General features: G+C 43.4%; 1 protein-coding gene across 1 annotated transcript; it reads right to left on the bottom strand.

Moving 5' to 3' along the window:
* Positions 1 to 1,541: 1,541 nt before the first annotated feature.
* Positions 1,542 to 21,960, bottom strand: BAALC (BAALC binder of MAP3K1 and KLF4). The gene is made up of 3 exons (XM_054385607.1): positions 21,795 to 21,960; positions 5,225 to 5,394; positions 1,542 to 1,646 (listed from the first exon to the last, which is right to left on the bottom strand). The coding sequence occupies exons 1-3, from the start codon at positions 21,958 to 21,960 to the stop codon at positions 1,542 to 1,544; spliced, it is 441 nt and encodes a 146-aa protein (XP_054241582.1).
* Between the last annotated feature and the right edge of the window lie 576 nt (positions 21,961 to 22,536).

The raw sequence follows: 22,536 nt of genomic DNA, 5'->3' as shown, positions 1-22,536 counted from the left end.
GTGGCACAGATCAGAATAATTAATAAACAATTCCCTATGGCACAAATCAGAATAATTAATAAACAATTCCCCATGGCACAAATCAGAATGATGAATAAACAATTCCCTATGGCACACATCAGAATAATTAATAAACAATTCCCTATGGCACAAATCAGAATAATGAATAAACAATTCCCTATGGCACAAATCAGAATGATTAATAAACAATTCCCTATGGCATAGATCAGAATAATTAATAAATAATTCCCTATGGCATAGACTTGCTCTCCAAGGAAAGCACAAAGTGCTCACACCCCTAGCAACAGGTTGTTGCAGTCATTCTCACACAGAATAAATTAGTGTTCAGTCCCCCAATTCCATTTATACTCATTTGCCTATGTGTAAAAAGAACTTTACAGATCACACTTGGAGATTCTTCCCAACTTTGTGTCTGTTATGAATTACTTTTAAATAGCCCTCTGAGGATACTCATCTATGTCTGATGAGAGGGAAATAAATTTAATTCTTTTACCTTTCATCTTCCTCTTCACTACACTCCTTTTAGCTGTATATTTATGACAAACATGGAGTGCTCTGACACAGGATGATTACAATGCAACTAAATGAGTTCTGCACAGCAAAACAACTGTACCTGACTAAATAAAGTTAATTTTTGGAGCAGTCATTGGAAAACTGTTTTAATTATTATGGTAATGTTAGTGATCACTTTTTTCCCAGTCACTCTATGCTTCCATGTAATTAACGGGGCATGGATCAAATAACCAAGTAGCCAGAACCCTCACTGCCAGCTAAGACCAGGATCAATATCAAAGTTACTGGTGTTAAGATCTAAATCTAATTTAAGATCTAAATTCTGTCAATACAGAAAAATAAAATAAAACTACCTAATTAAAAGATTAATATATAAAAAGGCTACCTTATGACTTAGCTGTATATAACTGATAGATACAGCTTAAAAGAGCTTTAGTGGAAGCCATCTCTGTGTCACTTTCTGAGCTCTCTGGGTTTGATTTTTCTGACAGTGAGCACTTTAAATGAACTCTGTGGGTTTGAGTGGACACACTCAAAACCCCTTATGACTAAAAATGCAGATTCATTTAGAATCATAGAATTGTTAGGGTTGGAAGGGACCTCAAGGATCACCTAGTTCCAACCCCCCTGCCATGGGCAGGGACACCTCACACTAGGTCAGGTTGATCATTTGCTCACTTCCTGATTTCCATCGCACTGAACTGTACCTCCCATCATCCAGCTTCATCCTAAAAGCAATGCAGAACAAGATATACACATGGAGATAACATAGGGCTTAGTAAAAACCAAATGGCACGAGCTTTGGTGCTTGCACAGTGCCACTGCTTTAGCCAAATGACAGCTGAACACCCTGCAGTGTCTGAACATCCATTTCTGAAGGCACTCAGCAGCAGCTGCCTGCTGTTTCCAACGTGGAACATCTGGAGATCTCTGTATCTTTAGCAACTGATGACATTTAAAGTGCAGTGAAGCGTTGTGGGGTCCATTCTCACCTGTGCTTTCCTTTGTTAATTGACACAATTCTTGGTTTTCCTCCTGTCACTTTGTCTGATGCTTTTTGTGACATTAATGGTGACTTCTTTCGTGGACATCTTCTGGGTGTCCCATTTGCTCTGTGAAGGTTTTAAAAGGTACAGTGAGTTCCATTCTGACAGCACAAAGAATCATTGACTGTTAGCTCCTAATTTATGAAAATGGTTCTGCTGACTAACCAGAATGCCTCCAGCATTCTCCACACAGCAGGCTGGTCTGCAGCCACTTTCTCATTCAGCACAGACACAAGGGGTTTTTAATTGCTACAAAGGCCATGCACATCAGGAGGTTTTGGATCAATCCTTTCAGCTGTAATTATCACCTCTGCACCTGTGTGTTCTAAAAGCAGAGCAAATCGATCTGGCTTCAGGCCAAAAGTGGAAATTAGAGGTTCCTTTTTTCCTACTTCTTAAGTGAAAACAGATTACCCAGGGAGGCTGTGGGTGTCCCCTCCCTGGAGGTGTTCAAGGCAGGGTTGCAAAGGACCTTGAGCAACCTGCTCTAGTGGGGCTGGAACTAGATGATCTTTAAGGTACCTTCCAACCCAAATCATTCCATGATTTTATGATATGATGACACAGTTTCAAAGTAACACTTAGTTTTGCCTGCATGTAAGAGCCAAGTACAAACACACACTTTTCAGAGATTCATCAGAATACTTCCAAATATTTAAAGAAAAGAAAAAAAAGGTCAGTCTGCCTGAGGCAAGCAAGTGCAGCTCTAATTTAAATTTATCCTCCTCCACAGCCTGGTTTGTCTGCTGGTTGCCATAAGCAACACGCCCTACTGCGCAGTAAACCGGATAGGTCTAGCAAAGGACACACAGAAACAGGCTGAGAGAGACACAGCTGAGTGAAGGGGGTTTAATTATTGCATGCCCAGTGTTTTGAGAGACAATCTCCGATGTAAAAATGCCCAGCAAGGCAGGCATCATTTACCTGGTAACAAGGCCAGGTGGAATAACGCCCTGGTAAACTTCCACTGAGGTGAGCGGAGGGTATGTATTTATCTGAGAGCAAAGCCTGCTGCTTATCTGATGCTGTACATTGCTTCACGTTTCTGCAGCTCTGCTACACATGCTCCATTGCTCTCTCTTCCCCTAGTGCTCCTCTTCAGTCCAAAGACTACATATATCACAGTCTCAGAGTATATCAGAGGTTGGAAGGGACCTCCAGAGATCATCAGGTCCAACCCCCCTGCCAGAGCAGCATCGCTTAGGGTAGTCCACACAGGAATGCATCCAGGTGGGTTTGGAAAGTCTCCAGAGAAGGAGACTCCACAACCCCCTGGGGAGCCTGTTCCAGGGCTCTGTCACCCTCACTGTAAAGAAGTTTCTCTTCATGTTGAGGTGAAATCTTCTATGTTCTAGTTTGAACCCATTGTTTCTTGTCTTATCACTGTGCACTACCAAAAAGAGCCTGGCCCCCTCCACTTGACACCCACCCCTCAGATATTTATAGACATTGATCAGATCACCTCTCAGTCTTCTCTTCTCCAGACTAAATAGCCCCAGGGAAATCAAACCAGTGTATTGTCTGTCAGTCAGCCACAATCTGGATACCACCTTTGGGTTTGGGGTGCCTGACCTGTTGCCTTCCACGGCATTAGGATTCCTTGCAGCAGCAGCACCTTTTACTTCCAAGCTGTTTTGACATTACCCTCATAGGAGGATACTAAGTTTCCCCAGATGCAGCCCATGTCAAACCTTGTCCCTTTCAACACCACGCATTGCACTCTGCCACATAACCAATGGCAGGGGCAGGGCAGTGGAATGCTTTAGACTTGATGCCTGAGAAAATGAGACACAGAGAGGTAGAGCAGTTAACCCCCTACTGCCCCACAGCCCAATGGCAGAACCCAAGCCTCCTTGGAGCACTGAGTGCTGCATCACATTGCATGTAGAAATAAAAGAAAAACTGTAGTCAGGGTGAATGCTCAGATAAATAAAATGGGCACTTTTTCAGCTGAGGGTGAGAGTTCTAGACACCTAAACTTTAGCTGTCCAGATTGGAAACCTGCTCGTTGCATACTTCCCTGAACACTCAGTGAAGAAACAGATTCAGAATGGCAAAGCAGAGCTGGAGCCTAACTTAGATACTACACTTTCACTACAGAAAACTACATTCCTTTTTTGAGTGGGAGAAGTTGAGACAAACTACCTTCCTTTGTTAGGCACTTGAATTAGAGGTGTAGAATAATGTAAATGCCCTACTCAGCATCAGGAATTTTCTTTACACTGGGCTGCACAGTACAGATCTATTTTACTGAATGTATCTTAGCCAGAAGAAGGCAGCAGCCATAGGGCCCCAGGTCAGGAACCCACAGGTCCCATTACAGCTAACACTCACATGATGGACCTGTTGTGGGAATTTGCCAATGTTTCCCAGAATATCTAATACAGAAGTGATTTTTCAATTCCTTACAAAATTAGACAAACAATTTTCTCCAGCAGTACTTCAGGCATGCACTATAATTCTCAAGGGTCGCTAAGTGTTCTTCAAATTGGATTAAAAATTATGTTAGTTCCATCCAACCATATCCAACCTGACCAATTAATTTCTCTCTGTGGGCTAGTGGCTATGACAGGCATTTATGGTTTTCATTTACAGCAAACCCATGGCTCTGGGTGTCATGCTGCTGTAGAATGTGTCCCTGTTCACCAGAGCTGCAGGCTCTTGTGGGAAGATACAGCGGGATCCATGCCCCTGGGGAATACTTCTGTACTACAGCAGTAGAGAAGATAACAGAGTGAAGGTATAAAGCAAACACTTATGTGCCAACATCTTGTTTCTTAACAAGTGCAAGATGAAGATCAATCCAAATTCCCCTTTTTCACTTGCTCAGTTCCCCTGGGTTTACAATTTGCCTTTGTCAAAGATGTGATTCCCAGCAGGGAACAGCTTCTCTGGGATGAGTGTAATGGTTCCACCATACTCCATGCTGAGAATGTTCTTGTTGAGAAACCAAGGAAGCAGTAAACCAAGTATAGTTTTCAAATAGCTTCAATCTGCAACAGCTCAGCAGCTACCACACAGAGGGCAGCAACTGGAAACCTGTGAGAGACAAGCAGCTAGGACAGGAGAAGTTTGGTCTTGGTCTTGCCCCAAAGCCTTGGGTATTCACATATACTATTACACTGCATCGTTCTTCTACCACATACACAACATGTAGAGGAGGGAGAGAAGAGTGGAAGAACTGATCCAAAGCCTAGTAAAGCTATTGAAAAGACTCCCATTGACTTTTTTAGGCTTCACATCCAGCCTTTGATGACCCAGGGTTCATGCAGTGCACATCACTTAAGCAAAGCAGCAATCAAGGAAAAACCCATTCCCTTTTAGATAATTCCTCTGAACAATTTGCACAATAACCACCACAGCTGGACTGAGATGGAAAAAAATAAGCATAGGTTTGGGTTGGGTTTTTTTGCTGTAACAAACATGTGTGTTACTCTGATTGCTGAATAAAACATCATTTTGGTGGCCGTTCAAGCGTGAGGCTTTGTCAAAGGCTTGATTATGCCATGGCTGTGGTGCAGCCATTTCCTCTAATCCCAAAGCATTAAATACAGTTTGACTGCAGTGAGGAAGATTGTCACAAAAATAAGTTTGACCTAGTTGAACCTAGTGCTGAGCATCAGGGAACATAATTACACTCTTACCTCGGCCGTCCTGAAGCCGTTCTGCCTCTGTGTCATAGCTCCTGTGCCATGGACCACAGGGTTTGCACACTGAGGGCCACAGTTGCTCTTCTTCTCAATGTTCAGAGCTCCAGCTGTGGCTGATGCTGTAGCTACACCTGTCTGGGCTGACTTCCCATCCTCCAGAAGACCTAGCAGGGGCACATGAAACTATGCAGTTAATACTGTGAGCAGTTTATAACTGGCTCTGGGTTCCCTCTGCTTTCCCAGGTGTTTGTGACAGCACAGGTCGTGGAAGGTGTGGTGTGGTACTAGAGTGAGAGCAGTCTACCTCTTTTTGTCACCCTTGTACTCACACTTTCCTATTTGGCCTTTCTCCTACAGCCCACTGCCCTGTGAAACACTTGATCAGAAAACATGGATAGCCAAGAAGGAGTGCAGTACACCAGGAGCCTTTTTTGTCACCTGCACATCGCTGTTGGCTTCTCCACAAGCACAGCTGCTTGCATGGCTGAGGCTTCAGCTAAGGACCCAGATAGGAGCCCCCTAAATTTGTTTCAGTTCTGGGAAATGAAGGGGTCAGATGCAAGCATCACAGATGAGGCTGCCATGGGTGGACATACTGCTCTATACACAGCCTGGAACATCTTTTTCATCAGGAGTCAAGGGAACAAATTCAGGGACAATATATTTCATACTGTTTAGACCATCAATAATCAAACAAAGGATTCATTGGCTTTCTGCTCTAGCTGTGTGGATGAAGCATGCATTGTACAACCTGATACTGGCCAGCCTAGAAGAATTTTCTCATTTGATTGCATTAACAAAACTCAGCTGTCATTGACATGAGTTCAGGGCACTAAACACCTGTTTGCAACACTGGCTCTAAAATCTGACTGCAAAGAGCAAATGGGATGCATGACTGTAGGTCTCTATTTTTGGCAAAGTTCATTTAGAGCAAGCTTTATGATCAAATAGAGGAAAAAAAAACATCAAACAAACAAAAAAACCAGATTTACTAACTGGAAATACAGGTATCAAAACTGGAAGAAGCAGCAAGGAGTCACAGACACTAAGTGAAAAAATGAGGGAAACCAATGACAAACCATTGCTACTTGAAGTGCCATCAAAACCTTGTCATGAATCAGGTGGGAATTCAAGCAGAGTATTAAGGGTATTAAAAAGGATGCAAAGCCTCAGAAAGCTGTAAGGGAAGCTGCTTTATCAGTAGAAAGCAACATCAGAAGCAGCAAGTAAAGGCAACAACTGAAACTGATAAAGCTTCAATCGAATATACAACTTCTTGGCACTGAAAATATCTAAAAGTTGTGTAAGATTTCAATCTAAACACAAGCTAGTTGCTGCATTTTCCTCAGTAGTCAGAAGATGGTGTTAGAGTTTTCCAGAGACAGTTTAACTTGTGGTGGTGTTAACTAATAGTAAATAGAAGCTCCATCCCTGGAGGTTTTTAAGGCCAGGCTGGATGTGGCTCTGAACAACCTGCTCTAGTGTGAGGTATCCCTGCCCATGGCAGGGGGATTGGAACTGGCTGATCCTTGAGGTCCCTTCCAACCCTAACAATTCTATGATTCTATGATCTACTTCATGACAGAAAACATTTTTAGCTGAAATTTAAAGGTATTACATTATAGCTTATTCCAAAACAAACAAACAAAACCCCAACCCAACACAAACCCCCAACCCAACAAAAAACCCACCTGCCCACATAAAATCCAAACAACATCAGCAAAACCACAAAACAATAAAAACAAACAAACAAGACTCACACTTCAGTTTTTGGAAGCTGCCTTTTTTTTGCTAGAAACAAAACTTGATGCCCTCCCATTTAAATCTACAGACAACTCCCCATCCCTGCCCTGCATCTCCCAGATGCCCACACCTCTTTGTGGTTTAGGGCCCCTCATTGTGCAGTGCCAGATGAGAGGCAGAAAAATGACAGGATGTGAAGCCTACAAATGACTTGGTGCAGAAGAGCCAGGGGCATAGACTGGTATCACAGACAACATCAGGGAGATGGAGAGGCTGTTAGCCACCTGAGTCAGAGCTCTAAGCCAAGAGTTCCACTGCAGTCCACCACTTCACCCTGCCCCAGAGCTGGGAGAACAAGCTTGGGCACAGCTTTCAACAGGCAAAACACTCCAGTCACAACCTCCTACCTCACTCCATTGAATCTTGGATGTTTCAAGCACGTATGAACGATGAATTGTTCCTTCTGTGGACTCATCCTGCTAAATCACTTTCCATCATGTGTCCCTTTGGCCATCTGGCCTCTGACTGAATTGTCTGCTGAAACAGCTGCCAGCTGAAAAGCCACTCTGTTATTAAGCACAATTGCTCATTTATCAGCTTGTGTTGCATCTTTTAGCTTCGCAGAGAACAATTTTTTCTTACATCCATTTCTGGATTTGAATCCTGAAAATGGTATCTCTGGGGGCTTTGGTTTGGTTTTCTCCTCTGTTAATTTGCAGCCCAAGCATCCTTACTGCAACCTGCCTTAACAGGGGTGAGACTTTTCTTGGAATACTTCTCAGAAATTAAGTAGATCTCAGCGTCTGAGCCTTCCATTATCACTCCATACATTCCTGTGTGGCCTACCCTAAGTGATCCTGTTTGGTCAGGGGGGCTGGACTCAAACTCTGGAGGTCCCATCCAACCTCTAATGTACTGTGATCACAGAATCACAGAATCAATAAGGTTGGAAAAGACCTCAAGGATCATCAAAGTCCAACCTGTCACCCAAGACCTCATGACTACTAAATCATGTCACCAAGTGCCACGTCCAATCCCCTCTTGAACACCTCCAGGGATGGTGACTCCACCACCCCCCTGGGCAGCACACTCCAACATCTAACAACTCTCTCCATGAAGAACTTTCTCCTCACCTCCAGCCTAAACCTCCCCTGGCGCAGCTTGAGACTGTGTCCTCTTGTTCTGGTGTTGGTTGCCTGGGAGAAGAGACCAAACCCCTCCTGGCTGGTGCAGCTTGAGACTGTGATGCTCTGATATTTATATATATTTTATATTGGTGATCTAGTGGTCACCAACACTAGTGCAAAAAAAAAAAAAAAGCTTTTTTTTATTTTATTGTGAAATATATTTGCTATTCCTAAGCTAAGAAACTATTTGAGAATTCTTTTTCATGGGCAAATAGTTGATTTAGAGAGTGGGCAACAGTTAAAAAATTTGGTGTAGAAACAACAGTGAGGATGCAGGAGCAGTGGAAGCAAGAGCACGAGATCTGTTGGCAATTCATAAACCAAAACCTATTTTATGGACTTAGATATATAGCACAAAATGCTGATTGCAAAACAGAGATGATATTTTAAATATATATATATATCACAGAAATACATGGTTGCCTTTAAAATAGCAAATGTCTTTGGTATTGCTGTTTAGGGTTTGACACAGCACATAAAAATGGAAGAGTTAACTTTCTCCTTTCTGTACAATCTGGAATTTGCAAGCTTGCAGGAGGGCAAGAGTCAAGGTCTTGCCTCAGAATCATTTAAACCAAGCTAACTGTCCATGTATTTATATCACCCTCACACTATTGGTTCAGTAAATAATCTCCTTGGCCTTACACTGTAGAACTTCAGTATAAATTTAAACAAACAGGTTCAGCAATGCTGTTTTCATACATACAATCTTCCATTTTCTGTATTTTCACAGGCACAATTTGAGTACATTTGGCAGGGGGGAAATAATTTTTTACCAATTTTTAAAATTTTTTTTCCACCCCACTAAAATGGTGAAATTAAAGTTCTCAGAATCACAGACTGTTAGAGGTTCACAGGATCACAGGATGTTAGGGGTTGGAAGAGACCTCTATAGATCATCAAGTCCAACCCTCCTGCCAGAGCAGGACCATAGAATCCAGCACAGGTCACACAGGAACACATCCAGACAGGGCTGGAAAGGCCCCAGAGAAGGAGACTCCACAACCTCTCTGGGCAGCCTGTTCCAGAGCTCTGTGACCCTCACAGTGAAGAAGTTCCTCTTCATGTTGAGGTGGAACCTCCTGTGCTGTAGTTTATATCCACCACTCCTTCTCCTATCACAGGGTGCAAGTTGGAAGGACCTCCAGAGCTCACCCAGTCCAACCTCCCTCTGCCTTGTATTAAAACTTGTGAATATAAAAGCTTGTGAAAATGTGGGTATGGACAAAAATCCACTCCAGTTATTGAATTTTACAAAGCAAAACTAAAGATGGGTCCCTAGGATAGTTGGACATGGTTTATTTTTTCCACAGTTTAAGAAGAGGAGCATTTAAGACCAGTTTTATAATTATATCAACAGGTAATGGACAGAAAGCTACCTAAAATCAGAAGCACCTCAATATAAATATGAAGACCAGCCAAGAAAGACAGGATGCACTCTATGTGGAGAACAAAAGGTATGTCAAAGGTAAGAAACAAAACCTCTAGGAGAGGACAAAGAGAAGAGAACATAACAATTCTTGCTACTAACACACACAAAAAACCCAAACCAAAGGTGCTGCTATGTTTGGGTAGCTCATCTAAAGAGCATACATAAAATTAACTCTCTGAGAACTGCTGCTACTCCTAATTAATGGTTGAACATAATGTTGAATATTCAGACTGCTAGCAGACATCAAGTTTTTCCAGTCTTTCTGGGATAACCTCCTGCTCTGCCTGCTGTAAACATAAGGAAAAATTTAGCGTGTCCAAGCAAACATCAAAATCAGTTTTTAGAAGGAAGACTCTGAATACATCAATGTTTCTGTTACCTTAGTTCTCTAAAAATGTCTTTATTAATTAACCATAGTTATTATCTTCACAACTCTTTGTGTTTCAGACTATTAATTGATGTCTTAATCCCAGGCTGGAGGTGACCATTTTGTAAAGAGCAGAAGTTTTCTTCACTTCACACTCTCTTCATAGGAGAGTATGAAGTACTCCTTTATGAGAGGGCAGGAAATTTGTACTGTTAATATTTGACTCCAATTTTTACCCAGATTTTAGCAGAGAGATAAAGATGCTTTGAAGACAGGGAAAGTGACATCATTAATTCAGATTGTGAAAGTAAACCTGGAGGAATAAGCAAAAGGGTGTCGTGGACTGAGAGCTGGCACAGGGAAGCAGGGTAACAAAGAGAACTGGAGGGGGCAGTTGTGTGCATGACAAAAGATAAAGGCATGGTTTCCTCGAGGCTGTGTGCTAGACCTTATCTATGTATGAGAAAGATGAGAGATATTTATTAATTATGAAGAATGGGAGAAGGAACCAGACAGCAACATTTAAGGTTAGACTTTAATTATCATGACTACAGGAAACTTCCAAACCACAGATGGCACACAGGTGGCTCTGCCCAGATTTCTTTGCCTAAACCTCATCTAAAAAGCAGTACCTTAGTAAGATCTAAACTGAAGTGACTAACAAAGATCAGCAGTGCTGCAAGAACTAATGCTGTCAAGAAACCTGGAAGGAATCTGAAGCCTCATAGTACTGAAGTGAAGTTAATCTTACTCAAAAGGATTGGACTTTTGTGGAGAAAAAGATTCTGTGTGCTCTTGCCACAATATTCTCCTGCCTGATAAATTCTGACCCAAATATGCTATGGATCTGACGCAGTAGTGTGAAGCCTTTGCTGTCACTTGCTCTGCTGTTGACTAACAAGCACATACTTGTTCAGAGTGGGTTGATCAGTATGCTGAATGTGTATCTGTGGAATTGACTCAAACAAACCAGCAAGGTTTAATTTTCTGGTTCAGCAACATCTGGTTTTATTTCTCATGGCTGTTACCTCATGAATAATGCCTAAGATGCTGGGTTAGAAAATGCCTGCATAATGAGATACTGCACTGGCAAAATGGACTCAGAAAACTCACAGTAAGGAGAACTGAACAACATTATCACAACATGCAGTTGCTTCCAGGGGAAATACAAATTTGTTACCATCACTGAGTTTCTTGGGTTTCATGCCACCGAGCAATGTTAAGCAGAGGGTGCACTGCAACACCTGCTCTCTAAACCCCTTTTCCTGATTTGAAACTAACCATGTTTGGGAAAACTACCTATCTGCAGGCCTGGGTGGTGCAGAAATCACACACAGCATGCACCCTGGAGTAGAGATTGTGACAAAAGTCAAGTTTAAGTCATTTCCTTCAAAGCAGTAGCCTCAGGGATGAGGCCAGATGCTCAGGAAACCTGCAATAGCTTTTTTCTCCTCCGTAACAAGAAAGAATATAGAAAGTTTCAGGCACAGAGCTGTGTTTATAACCCAGGATGAAGGATCCAGAAGATCTGTAGGGGTAGGACCTGCTGCAGGTGGAAAATGTCATCAGAAACGATGTTTCCTATGTATCGAATCAACAAATACAATTACACAACACATTGGCTGCCTCCATGTTCAGAGAACCCAGAATGATTCAGCTTAGCTCCAACGTGACACAAACTGAAGCCAAACAAACCAAACATATCTGCACCTCCTACAAGTTCTGTATCAGCCACTGATATTCGGTGGAGCATTTCTTCAGAAGTGCCACAGAAAGGCTAAGAGGAGATCTGTCGTGCTTACATGAAGGCCTCCATGCTACAACAGGTCCCCCAAAGCTGCCTCCAGCCAGGCAGGGCTGAGCCCCAACGTGCAGCAGGCACAGGGGAGCAGTGGGGAGCTGAGCACCTCCCTCCCTCCCTCAGATGCTCTACCTCGAGCACAAACAGCCTGTTCATTCTTTGTTTAGAAGGAATCTGCTTTTCTCCCAGTGCTCAGGGATCTAGGAGTTAAGTAAGAGAAAATTCTCTACCACCTAATATCCCTAACAGCAGAAGGCAAATCAGACTCTCAGGTCCTGATCCGGCCATGGTTTTGTCACGCTTAGGAGCCCTGCAGAATGATGTTCATCTGCAACACTAGGGAGCTCAATGTCTAATTCAGTCCTAAAAGAACTGTCTCACAATGAACATATTTAATGCTTTTAAATTACTCTCTGCACATTGGAGTCCTGGGAAAACCAGGAGACCAAGAACTACGTCTTGCAACACTTTTGCCTGGCAAGTTTGCTTATTTTCTTATTTCCTGTCCCTCATTTCTTCAGCATCAAACAAACAAAAGCCCTCTGCATTTCTGGATTTCCAAACCTGCTTTTATTATTGCAGATTTGAAATGAGGCAAGAAACTCCCCTTTTTTAGATAAAAGGAATCTCTAAAACTAGAATTTAACAGGCATAAATAAACATAGGATGAAGAGTTCTGAAAGTCTGATCAGGTTTATCATATAACATGAAGATTTCTACTAGAGAGTATTCAAAGATTCTAACAGACAAGTGGAACACCAAAAAAAAAAAGGTGCAGCACTAAAGCTGCAAACTTTGATGCTCCTCACATGGCCTAATTTCCCTGTTCACAGCAGGTGCTAAATCTTTCCATATTGGTATCTTTTGATTTCTAATCATGGTACAGCTGTCTTATTAACAAACTTAGCAATGCTGCAACCACATCTATGAAATGAAAGGTAAAAATGAAATTTATCTGAATTCCAAAATGAGAATTTGCAGCCCTCTTTAACACTGTGTGATCAGTTCAAAGCTCAAGAAGCAGAGTAAGAGGAAATTGGTCTAACCACGAAGGGAAGATAGGAAAGGTAAAGTTGAAAGAATTGCAATCAGAGTGCAAGGGAAGGAGTTATTGGCAGAAAGACAACAGAGTTTGATGGATTGAAATAATTGTAATAACTGGACTAGGAAAGAAAACATTAAATTTGACTATATTGTGGAGTAAGAATTGGCAGCATTTTGGAAAGCATTGATGGCTGAGTACATTTTATGCCTGGGAAAACCACGAGACAGAAAGCATTAAGCAACTTAGCAATGCCATATGATGTGCCAGAAAGAGATCACTCAATCCTCCACAGTGAAAAACTAACACACAAATAACAAACCTCTGAAGTGCTTTTCAGAACACTGTGTTTTAGAAGGGCAAGCAGTGCAGGGATCTGCTTCTCCATATGCAGTGATACAGGAGAGGTTTCAGCAGAGCCCAGGAAAAAATCATCTTAAAAATGACACCTTTCATGCACAATACTTTATATCACAATGTCTAAGGCTTATTTCCTGTCTGACTGTTTCCTTAAAATATGAAGGAAGACATTCCCATTACAGGGAAGCACTGTGCAAGATGGAAAACAAGCAGCAGGCTGCTGGCTCTCTCTCAACCATCCTTCCCACAACTGTACTCACCCTGTTTGAAGACAGGTTCTTAACCATGGTTTAGATTTGTAGACATTCAGATGGCCTTTCCTTCTCCTTCAGGATTTGCTAAGGAAACATCACTCAATAAGTTTTAGACTAATTTCCAGCACAGAAATGGGAAGTATTCTTATCATTCTTATCACCTAGCTAAACACATGGGATTTTAAGGTGAGTAGAGAGGATAATTTCAGTTAATTACACTGAGAAGCAGCAAAAATGCTTAGGCAGACTAAGCAGAGATCCCTATGAAAAGCATCTAAATGCATATGAAAGCTGATCTGAAATGACTCTTCAGTTTTCAGCAGCTGGAAATTGAAGCTGGAAGTCCCAGACAAGACATCAGACATGGATTTTAACCAATGGTTAGATACTGACCTAATTTACAAAGGCTTAGGCAAAGAGTCAACCACTGGAAAGCTGTAAATGAAGTCTCAATGTCCCAAAGATATGCTCCATATGGGAATTAATTCAGGGAAGATCAGTGGGCTGCATGTCCAGGTGACATTTCCAGCCTTGCAGTCTATGAATATATGAAAGGACACTGATGACTTCGGTGGCTTATGACATGGCTGCAATCAAAATGCTTTGCCTCAAGATATCCCTACACATGTAAAAACATTCTAGCTCACAGTCAGTGTTCACCCTCAAACGAGGACAGTAGCTGTGTTAAAACCTAATGTCATCAGCTGTTAGCCATCTGCTAGATAAAGCCACGAAATGTTGTTCATTTTTTCCACAGCCAGAGTAAACATTCACAAAGCTCCTGGGCAGCAGCTTCGTGCAAGTGGCAGGTTTTCAGACTTTCAGCACTGCAAGAGCTTGAATTGACACTGCTGGCCCAACTGAGAGATGCCAGCAGTTCACAAGAACGAAAGTTGCAGCGTGGGGATGATACCCAGATGAAGCATACAGAAACACAACCACATGCATTGCTAGGAAACTAGCAAATAAATACATTAAAAAAAATTGAAACACTCAGTCTCTGAGTACAAGATTGGCTGATTATTTCGCTCTTCAGTAGCTAGCATCCACCTGAACAGGCTAGACTGAACCCAGTTCTGGAGCCCCTACTATGAGAAAGATCTGGAGGTGCTGGAATGTGTCCAGAGAAGGGCAACAAGGATGAGCAGAGGGCTGGAGCTCCTCCACTGTGGAGGCAGACAGAGAGTTGGGGTTGTTCAGTCTGGAGAAGGCTCCAAGGAGACCTTATTGTGGCTTTCCAATAATCTGAAGGGGGCTACAGGAAAGCTGGGAAGGGACTTTTTTGGGTGTTAGATAGTGATAGGACTGGGGGGAATGGAACAAAACTGGAAGTGGGTAGATTCAAATTGGATGTGAGGAAGAAGTTCTTCCCCATGAGGGTGGTGAGACACTGGCACAGGTTGCCCAGAGAGGTGGTGGTAGCCTCATCATCCCTGGAGGTTTTTGCAGCCAGGCTGGATGTGGCTCTGAGCAACCTGCTGTAGTGTGAGGTGTCCCTGCCCATGGCAGGGGAGTTGGAACTGGCTGATCCTTGAGGCCCCTTCCAACCCTGACAGTTCTATGATCTTCCAGGAGGAACAACAAACTCAACATTACTTCTATCACATGCTTAAAATTCAAGACTCAGACAAACAACAATACAGAAACAATCTGGGAAGGCTCAGTGAGTTCCAGAAAAAAAATCTTCAAACAGAAGATCCTTCCTTGCAGCCTATAACTGCCTGTGCTAACTGGTAAAACATTGTTCCCCCATCTACCTGTTTGGTTTACTTTTAATCTGTGCTTTTTCCTAAACAGCAGAGAAAAGGCAGCGTGTGACAGCCTAGGGAAGTAACTATGCACATACTTCTCACATGATAAAACTGGGATAGGAACACAATATTTATTTGTGTACAATGAAAGACCAGGAAACCTGAGTCAGGCTGATAAATGAACACAGCTTTGGAAATATTAGCCACATAAGCAAGAAGAGGTCTGCTTTGTGCCAGTAAAACATAAAGCCTTACAATAAAATCATGGCTTTGGTCATTCCTTTCCTGAGTCTTAACTATGACTACATTTAAAAGTTTTATCTTAACCTCAACTTCAAATCTCAGATTTTTTTAATTTGCAAACAATTTATTCCATTTTTAAACTGCAGGTATAGCCAAGTAAAAAAAAAAAAAAAAAAAAAAAGTGGGACTAGCAGGATAAGTTCTGTTTCTATTAGATGTATTTCTATAATCTGGCTACATGACCAGAAAAGACAGATTTTTGTCACTTAAATAATGGATTACTGCAATATATGCTCAATGTGGAGATCTTGGAAATCCTAATGAACAGGCAATGTGGTAAACTTCCCTCTGAGCTGTTTCCTGGATGAAATACATTCTTTTGAGATTGGCAGGAGACTTCACTTGAAGCTAATTCTATTTTTAAGTCTTAGTTTTGTACTATAGATTTCTAAACTGGAAAAATCTAGGAATAAAGCTGGCCAGAAAGTATAAATTCATTCCTCAGGATAAGAAAAAAAGAATTGTAAAATGTCCTCAATCGAGATATGAGGAAAAAAAAAAAGAAAAGAAAGAAAAGCCTGTCCTGGACAAAAACCACTGCTCAGGTTTCCTGCACAAACCTTTTCAGATGCTCTCCCTCTCTTGCCATCCCTCTTTCCCACTGCCTGCTGCCAAGTCAGAGGGCAAAAGCTCTTCCCACAGTTAACAACAGCCCTTTGGCTCTCAGTAACTGAGACATTTTTTCTCATGAAAGACTTCAACACTGCAAAAGGTTTTTTTCCCCATTGGAAAATCACCTGCAGAGAAGGTTACAAATCATCTTTCCTGCAAATCACCTCTGTTGATGCTCAACAGCCTTTCTCCTCTCTGGCACTGTGACAGCTGGGAAAGCCTTTCCTGTAATTCAAGGCATATTGCATTTGCAGTGAATCTCTTGATCAGGGGGTAAAAGATTACACTGGGGTAAACTGTGGGCAATCAGTCCTAGACTACTACACTCACTATACATTAGCCACATGGGAATTCAGCAGAGACTAAGAGGCTTGGTGGGAAAGTTAACACAGTATAATTTTTATGATTTTTCTTTTTTTACAGCTTTTGCAATAAAAAAAGACTCTTTTGAAGAGAGTCTTAGAGGTAGAAAGTGCAATGAAGAGGCTGCTGAGGAAGGAGCAGGCAGGTGGGTGTAAGAGCACAGAGATCCTGATATACCCATATAATGCACTAGGAAAGGTCATCCCTCTGGCACTTAACTTAAAATAGATTTTTATTAAGCATTTTCCTGCAGTCCAATTTATGAGAAACCATCAGCTGCATCAAATTCCTCATTTGAAACCTGGTGCTTGCTTATTTATTCCTGTTGAGTTTTTCACTTCACATACACCTGGTAAATGAAAGAACAGATAACTGCAGCTGTGGTCCAAGACAATTCTTGTTGTTATGGCAACTGGGGTTCTCACAGCCCTGCTCTTCAGCTGTGGTTCCTTCCAGTCCTCCTACTGTAAAGGATGGAAAAAACAATTTTCAAAAACTTCTCTCTGACAAGTTACCACTGAAATCCTGTATTCTGCATACTGAGTCTTGACCAGAGCCTAGCTGCAAAGATGAGCCTGGTCTGCAAGACTTCCTGCAGTTGCCAGCAATCAGAAACCAGCAGAGCAGCAGTGCTTGCCAGACATTCAACCCAAGAGTTATTCATAAATGCACAACTGAACTGAAGGCAACTATGCAAGAAAAACTGTTAGCCAGGTGCATTGCAAGGCAGTGATAACATTTCACCAGTATTTCCCCAATTTTCTTTATATTCCAAAGAACTCAGTTCTACTCCCATTTCATAGCGATTTGGCAAATGTCTTCGTTAGGGGATGAACTGATCCTAAATACTCAGCTCTGCTAAGGCCACACCTGAAGTATTGTGTCCAGTTTTGGGCATCTCAATTCAAGAGAGATGTGGAGGTGTTGGAGCAGTGCAGAGGAGGGCAAGGAAGCTGTGAAGGGCCTGGAGAATAAATCTGATGAAGAGAGACTGAAGGAGCTGGGGATGGTTAGTGTGAAAAAGAGGAGGTTGAGGGGAGACCTCATTGCTGTCTACAGCTACCTGAAAGGAGGTTGTGGAGAGGTTGGTGCTGGTCTCTTCTCCCAGGTACTTAGTGATAGACCAAGAGGGAATGGCCTCAAGACACAGCAGGGCAGGTTTAGACTGGACATTTGGGAAAATGTTTTCCCAGCAAGAGTGGTCAGGGATGGGAATGCGCTGCCCAGGGAGGTGGTGGAGACACCAACCCTGGATGTGTTTAAAGGTGGTTTGGATGTAGTGCTTGGAGATATGGATTAGGGGTGTGCCTTGTAGAGTAAGGTTCTGGGTTGGACTTGGTGATCCTGAGGGTCTTCTCCAACCTGAATGTTTCTGTGATTCTAAACTGGTGATTTTATTCCTGGCAGATCACTGACTGCAGGTACATTTGCTGATGTCATGAGCAGGTTTGTCTCCCAGGTGAGGACTCAGATGAGTCTGTGTGATAAGGTTTTTTTCTTCAATATGCTTCAGGAGAAAAGATGTTGACTAGAAATAGTGCAAAGTAGAAAGAAGAAAAATCAGTTGTCTTGGTTTTTAAAGCCCTTAGCTGATGTTGTGGGTCAGGTAATGATAAAAAAATAAGCAAATGTTTTGTTAGTTGAAACACTGAAAGAATTAAGTCTTTTGGCAATTAATATGCAGCTTTTTAGTTCTGATACAAGGGAATTTTTTCACTTGGCAGCCACATAATTTGCATTTATTTGCATTTCAGTAACAATCTCCAGCCAAGAATGGGATCTTACTCTGCTGGCCACTGTTGGAAAACACTAAGGAGAGGTCCTGTTCTAAGGTGCTTGACTGTGAGGTATCTGATCACAAGGCAACATGCTGCTTTCTTTACTCTGAGACCCTTTCAAGTACAACAGGGAAGAAACAGCTGAATAGAGCAGCTAACATAATCACTGGAAAATGGAAAGAAAGAGAAATGAGATGACTTAAAGCCTGCTTTTAAAATAAATACATAAAAATAATTAAATTAACCTAATTTTGTTACAGTTGATATTGACCAGGATTCTGAAGCACTTTTACAGTACTGGTTTCTGGTAGGAAATTGTGCATCTTATGTTGCAAGCCTAAACACACACAGATACATCAGCAAGTTACCCCACAGCAGGCTAAGCAAACGTGCTCCAAAACACCTGACAGCTCTTCTGCAGTTATTGTTAATTCAACCTTTTCCCTGCAGTTTGCTTGTAACCCATGGTGACCGCCCTGGGGACTCACCCACTCCTGCAGCTTCTTGCTTCCCCAGAAAGCCATTATTTGTGCCAACACTTCCACTTAGCTGATTTAGACCCTCTGAAGAGAGGGTGATTTGTGCCAAGGGTTGCAAGGATCAAGGAAGTGTTACTAAGCAGAAATACAGTCTGTTATTTCCCCCAGCTATAGCCCATGCAGGAGAGGAATGGTCCTGCTCTGGCAGGGGGGTTGGACTCAATCTTCAGAGGTCCCTTCCAACCCCTAACATCCTGTGAGAAGTTCTTTGCTCACATAGCAATGGATGTTCTCAAGAGAGGCTGCTCTATTGAATGGGCTCATTGTGAGTCTCTCCCTTGTGGAAGCCACTCATCCTGTGGGCAGTATGTATGCTTATAGCCTAGAGGATCTTTCAATTTCACCACCTACAGTGCTTCATGAGCTTCTTTATTACTTCTCTACTCCTCTTCAACTTTATCAATTTACCCTTTCAGCATTGTCAGAGCCTTAGCAGTGCATGGCAGCAAGTTGCTACTACCTATATTTGTGGTTGTCTGTCTTATTTTATCTGTATCATATGTGTCTTCCTGTAAAACATAGGGAGATTCCAACAATATCCCTTTATTAAAATGGATATGAAAGAAATGAAGTAGTGAACAAATTTTCTAATAAAGAATCCACTGAAATAGGAAGAAAGGAGGAGTGAAGAGAAAATTTTAAATCCTGAGTTTATTTTAGCTTCCGAAAGACTTCAAATAAAAATACAAACATTTGGCTACACAAACAAATATGATTCCAACGAGACCAGGCTCAGCAAGCTAACTACACTGGGAGACAAAAAGAGAAGGATATAATGAAAACCTGGGGTGGGATGAGATTCCTAAGATTACTATACAGTACTTACTAACCCTTTCCTCCTCAGTGCTCTTGTTGATTCTGTACACCATACATTACTTCCTCCCTGAGTGATTCACCACTCGCTCCACTTCGATGCCCAATGGTTGTTGGTGATTTTTTTTCCCCACTTCACTGAAACGTGGTGACAATCACAGCCACCTTTTATTGCTTTTGGCTTTCTCCTGAAATTTTTCCTTCATCCTGCCTCCACAGAACATTGAGTTATTCCAAGTGAAAAATGGCAAAGAATAACCTCACCCTCTTCTCCCCAGCCACCTTTGGCTGGTTCCACACTTCCCCAGCTGCCTCTTCCCTTTCTATATCCCAGTAACAGAAGTTCCCTGTCTCCAATTATGCTAGTGTCACATCCCATCTCCTCATCTCCCCCACTCTGCTCTTATCCCCCTCCTTACTTTTCCTTTTTGCCTCTCACTCATGTAATTCTCATTTCTTACACAAAAGCATGTTTTCCTCTTCATGGCCAAACCCCATACTTGACCTCATTTGCCCCTCCAGTTGCTCTTTCCTCTCCCTTTCATCTGTAAATTCATTTAACTTCTAGTCCCTGGAGTACCTCTTTGTACTCCTTTCCTTCACTAACTGAAGACTTACTCTCCAACAGTTCTCAGTGAAGTACCTCATGACTTTCAGGCACTAGTCTGGACCAGTGTGCACTCCTTAAGCTGTAGTTGCCATTGCCATGTTGGAGGGTGCATCTCACCCTCCCTGAAGCCCTGCTAGTGCTTCCTTTGTTTCTACTAGTTTGTCCTCTCCTCATTCCCTTCCTCTCTAATCTCTTCTGCAAGGTTTTCTTGGAGCATTTCTCTTACCCTAATTAATCTCTATTGTATTTGAGTGTCCTCTTCTCCTTATCTCTGGTATTCTCTGGGGTGAACATAAATTGAATTACCACGTTTCTGGTAGGAGTATTTACCTCTTTATCACCTCCTATTTAATATCCAGTCTTGGGCTATCTGGCTTCTGTTTGTGATGTTTAGGCACCAACTCAAAGTAAATGTGGCTAAGATAATGGTAAATGTGGGTACAGAGGTAGCACTGACAGTTTAGTCTTCGTTGCAGAAGACAAGACTGTCACCAGCCATTCAAGCTTACAGTGCAGTATCAACTTGAACCTCTTTAAATTCCTTCTATGATCTTCTTTAATACAACACTTCATGTACCAACTCACCTTCACATTCTTGTAATTTTACATGTGCATGCTACAAAGACTTTCTTTAGCCTTCAGCAGTACAATATGACTCTTTATGACTTCTCCCTCCAGGCAGTATTTCCATCAGCACAGAGCCATCTCCATCCTGTTCCAGGTGGCCTCTGATGCCCACCTTTTGTGAGTTTTCACTCCTACACTTTCATGATTTCTTCCTGGTGCTTTGTAGCTTGCTATAAAAGACTGCAAGGCTCCCTCTTTCCCCCTAAAGCTGCCTATAGGTATTTACTGCTTTATATGCAGGTTGTAATCTGTCTGGGGCAGTGACCTGTTCATGTTGTGTTTGTGCAACCTCAAGCATGACTAATTTCTGGACCTAGACTGACATTTTTAGATATCCCTGTAATACACAGCTCTCAAAACATTTTAAAGCTCACAACAGACCAGAGCTCCTCATCCCCATTTTCCATGTCTGTCCCTACTGGAATGCCTCAGGTGCACACAACCAAGCAAGAGCGTACCACACGGTCAAGAACGGGGAAATTCACACTTGTAAGTCAGCTACTGTGCAGCCCACCCTCCGACCAGATTTTTTTTCTGTGTACCACCCCCTTTGAGGCAGTGCTGAAGAAGGCAGGCATATCACTACCTCTTCCCTATTTTAAACTGAACTTTAAACCTAAACGACTTCTTAGCAAAAAAATAAAAGCCATGTATTCCACAGCAAAGAGCCTCAAAGAATAAGGTCTCTGCCCTTCCGCGACGTTATTACACACCTGGTAACACTTCCATTCCTTCTTTCGCTACCAAGCACCACCGTGAGAACGTCTCTGAACGCTGAATAGGCTGGCTCGGAGCCGGGGCCCGGCCGGGGTGGTGAGGTCGCAAAAAGACGGTCTCGGAAGAGCGGGCAAAGCGGACAGACAGGCGGACACACACCCCTCCATACTCTGCCCATCTGTAGGCACACGTGTGCGTGTGTGTGGCAGCCGCCCCGCTTCCCCCTCCGGCCGCGGGGCGCCCCCGCCGCAGCCGCCGCACTCACCGTGCCGCGGGGCGCCCTGCTCCCGGCCGCCGGCCTCGCCGCTGCCGCCCTCCTGCGGCGGGCCCTCGGAGTCCGTGTTGGTCAGCCAGGTGGATTCGGTCTCCCTCGTCCAGCTCTCGTAGTAGCGGGGCTCGATCGCGTCCGCCCTGCTGCCTCCGCAGCCCATGGCGGGGCCCCGGTCACGGCGCCGGTCACTGCCACTGCCGCCACCCGGGCAGCATCGCACCCCCGTCCACGGCTCCCTCGCAGTTCCTGCTCACGCCCTCCAGTCCATCCCGCTCTTCCGAGCTTCACTGACCGGCTCCCCCTCGTCCCCGGCGTTATTATCTCCTCCAGCCCTCCCCCGCTGTTCCCTGTCCCCTCCCCTTCTCCTCCCATCACCCTTCCCCTCCTCTCCCACCTCTCTCTCTCCCGTCCCAGCGCGCTGCCGCCCAGCTCTGTATTCCGTGCTCGCAGGGCTCCTGGCTCCTGCCTGCTGCCGGCGCTGGCGCAGCCCCGCAGAGCCCCGGCGGGGTGGCCGGGCAGGCCCGAGGCTGGCAGCCTTTCCTCGTCCCTTAGCTAGGGATTTGTACATGCAGAGCCTAGAAGTCCTACCAGCCTGTCACAGGTGGCACTGCTCAGCGCTCCTGGCCTGGTTCTACAGCCTCTTCGTGCACCCTGTGACTGCACCCTGGACCCCACCGCGCAAAGTCATCACAACCTTCCTTGGATCTCCCGGGAGAGCCTTGCTTCCACCTTTGTA

This window comes from Indicator indicator, chromosome 12 (assembly GCF_027791375.1).
Source record: "Indicator indicator isolate 239-I01 chromosome 12, UM_Iind_1.1, whole genome shotgun sequence".
Taxonomy (NCBI): domain Eukaryota; kingdom Metazoa; phylum Chordata; class Aves; order Piciformes; family Indicatoridae; genus Indicator; species Indicator indicator.
The sequence above is the reverse complement of the archived record's forward strand: the minus strand, read 5'-3'. Positions and strand labels throughout refer to the sequence as shown.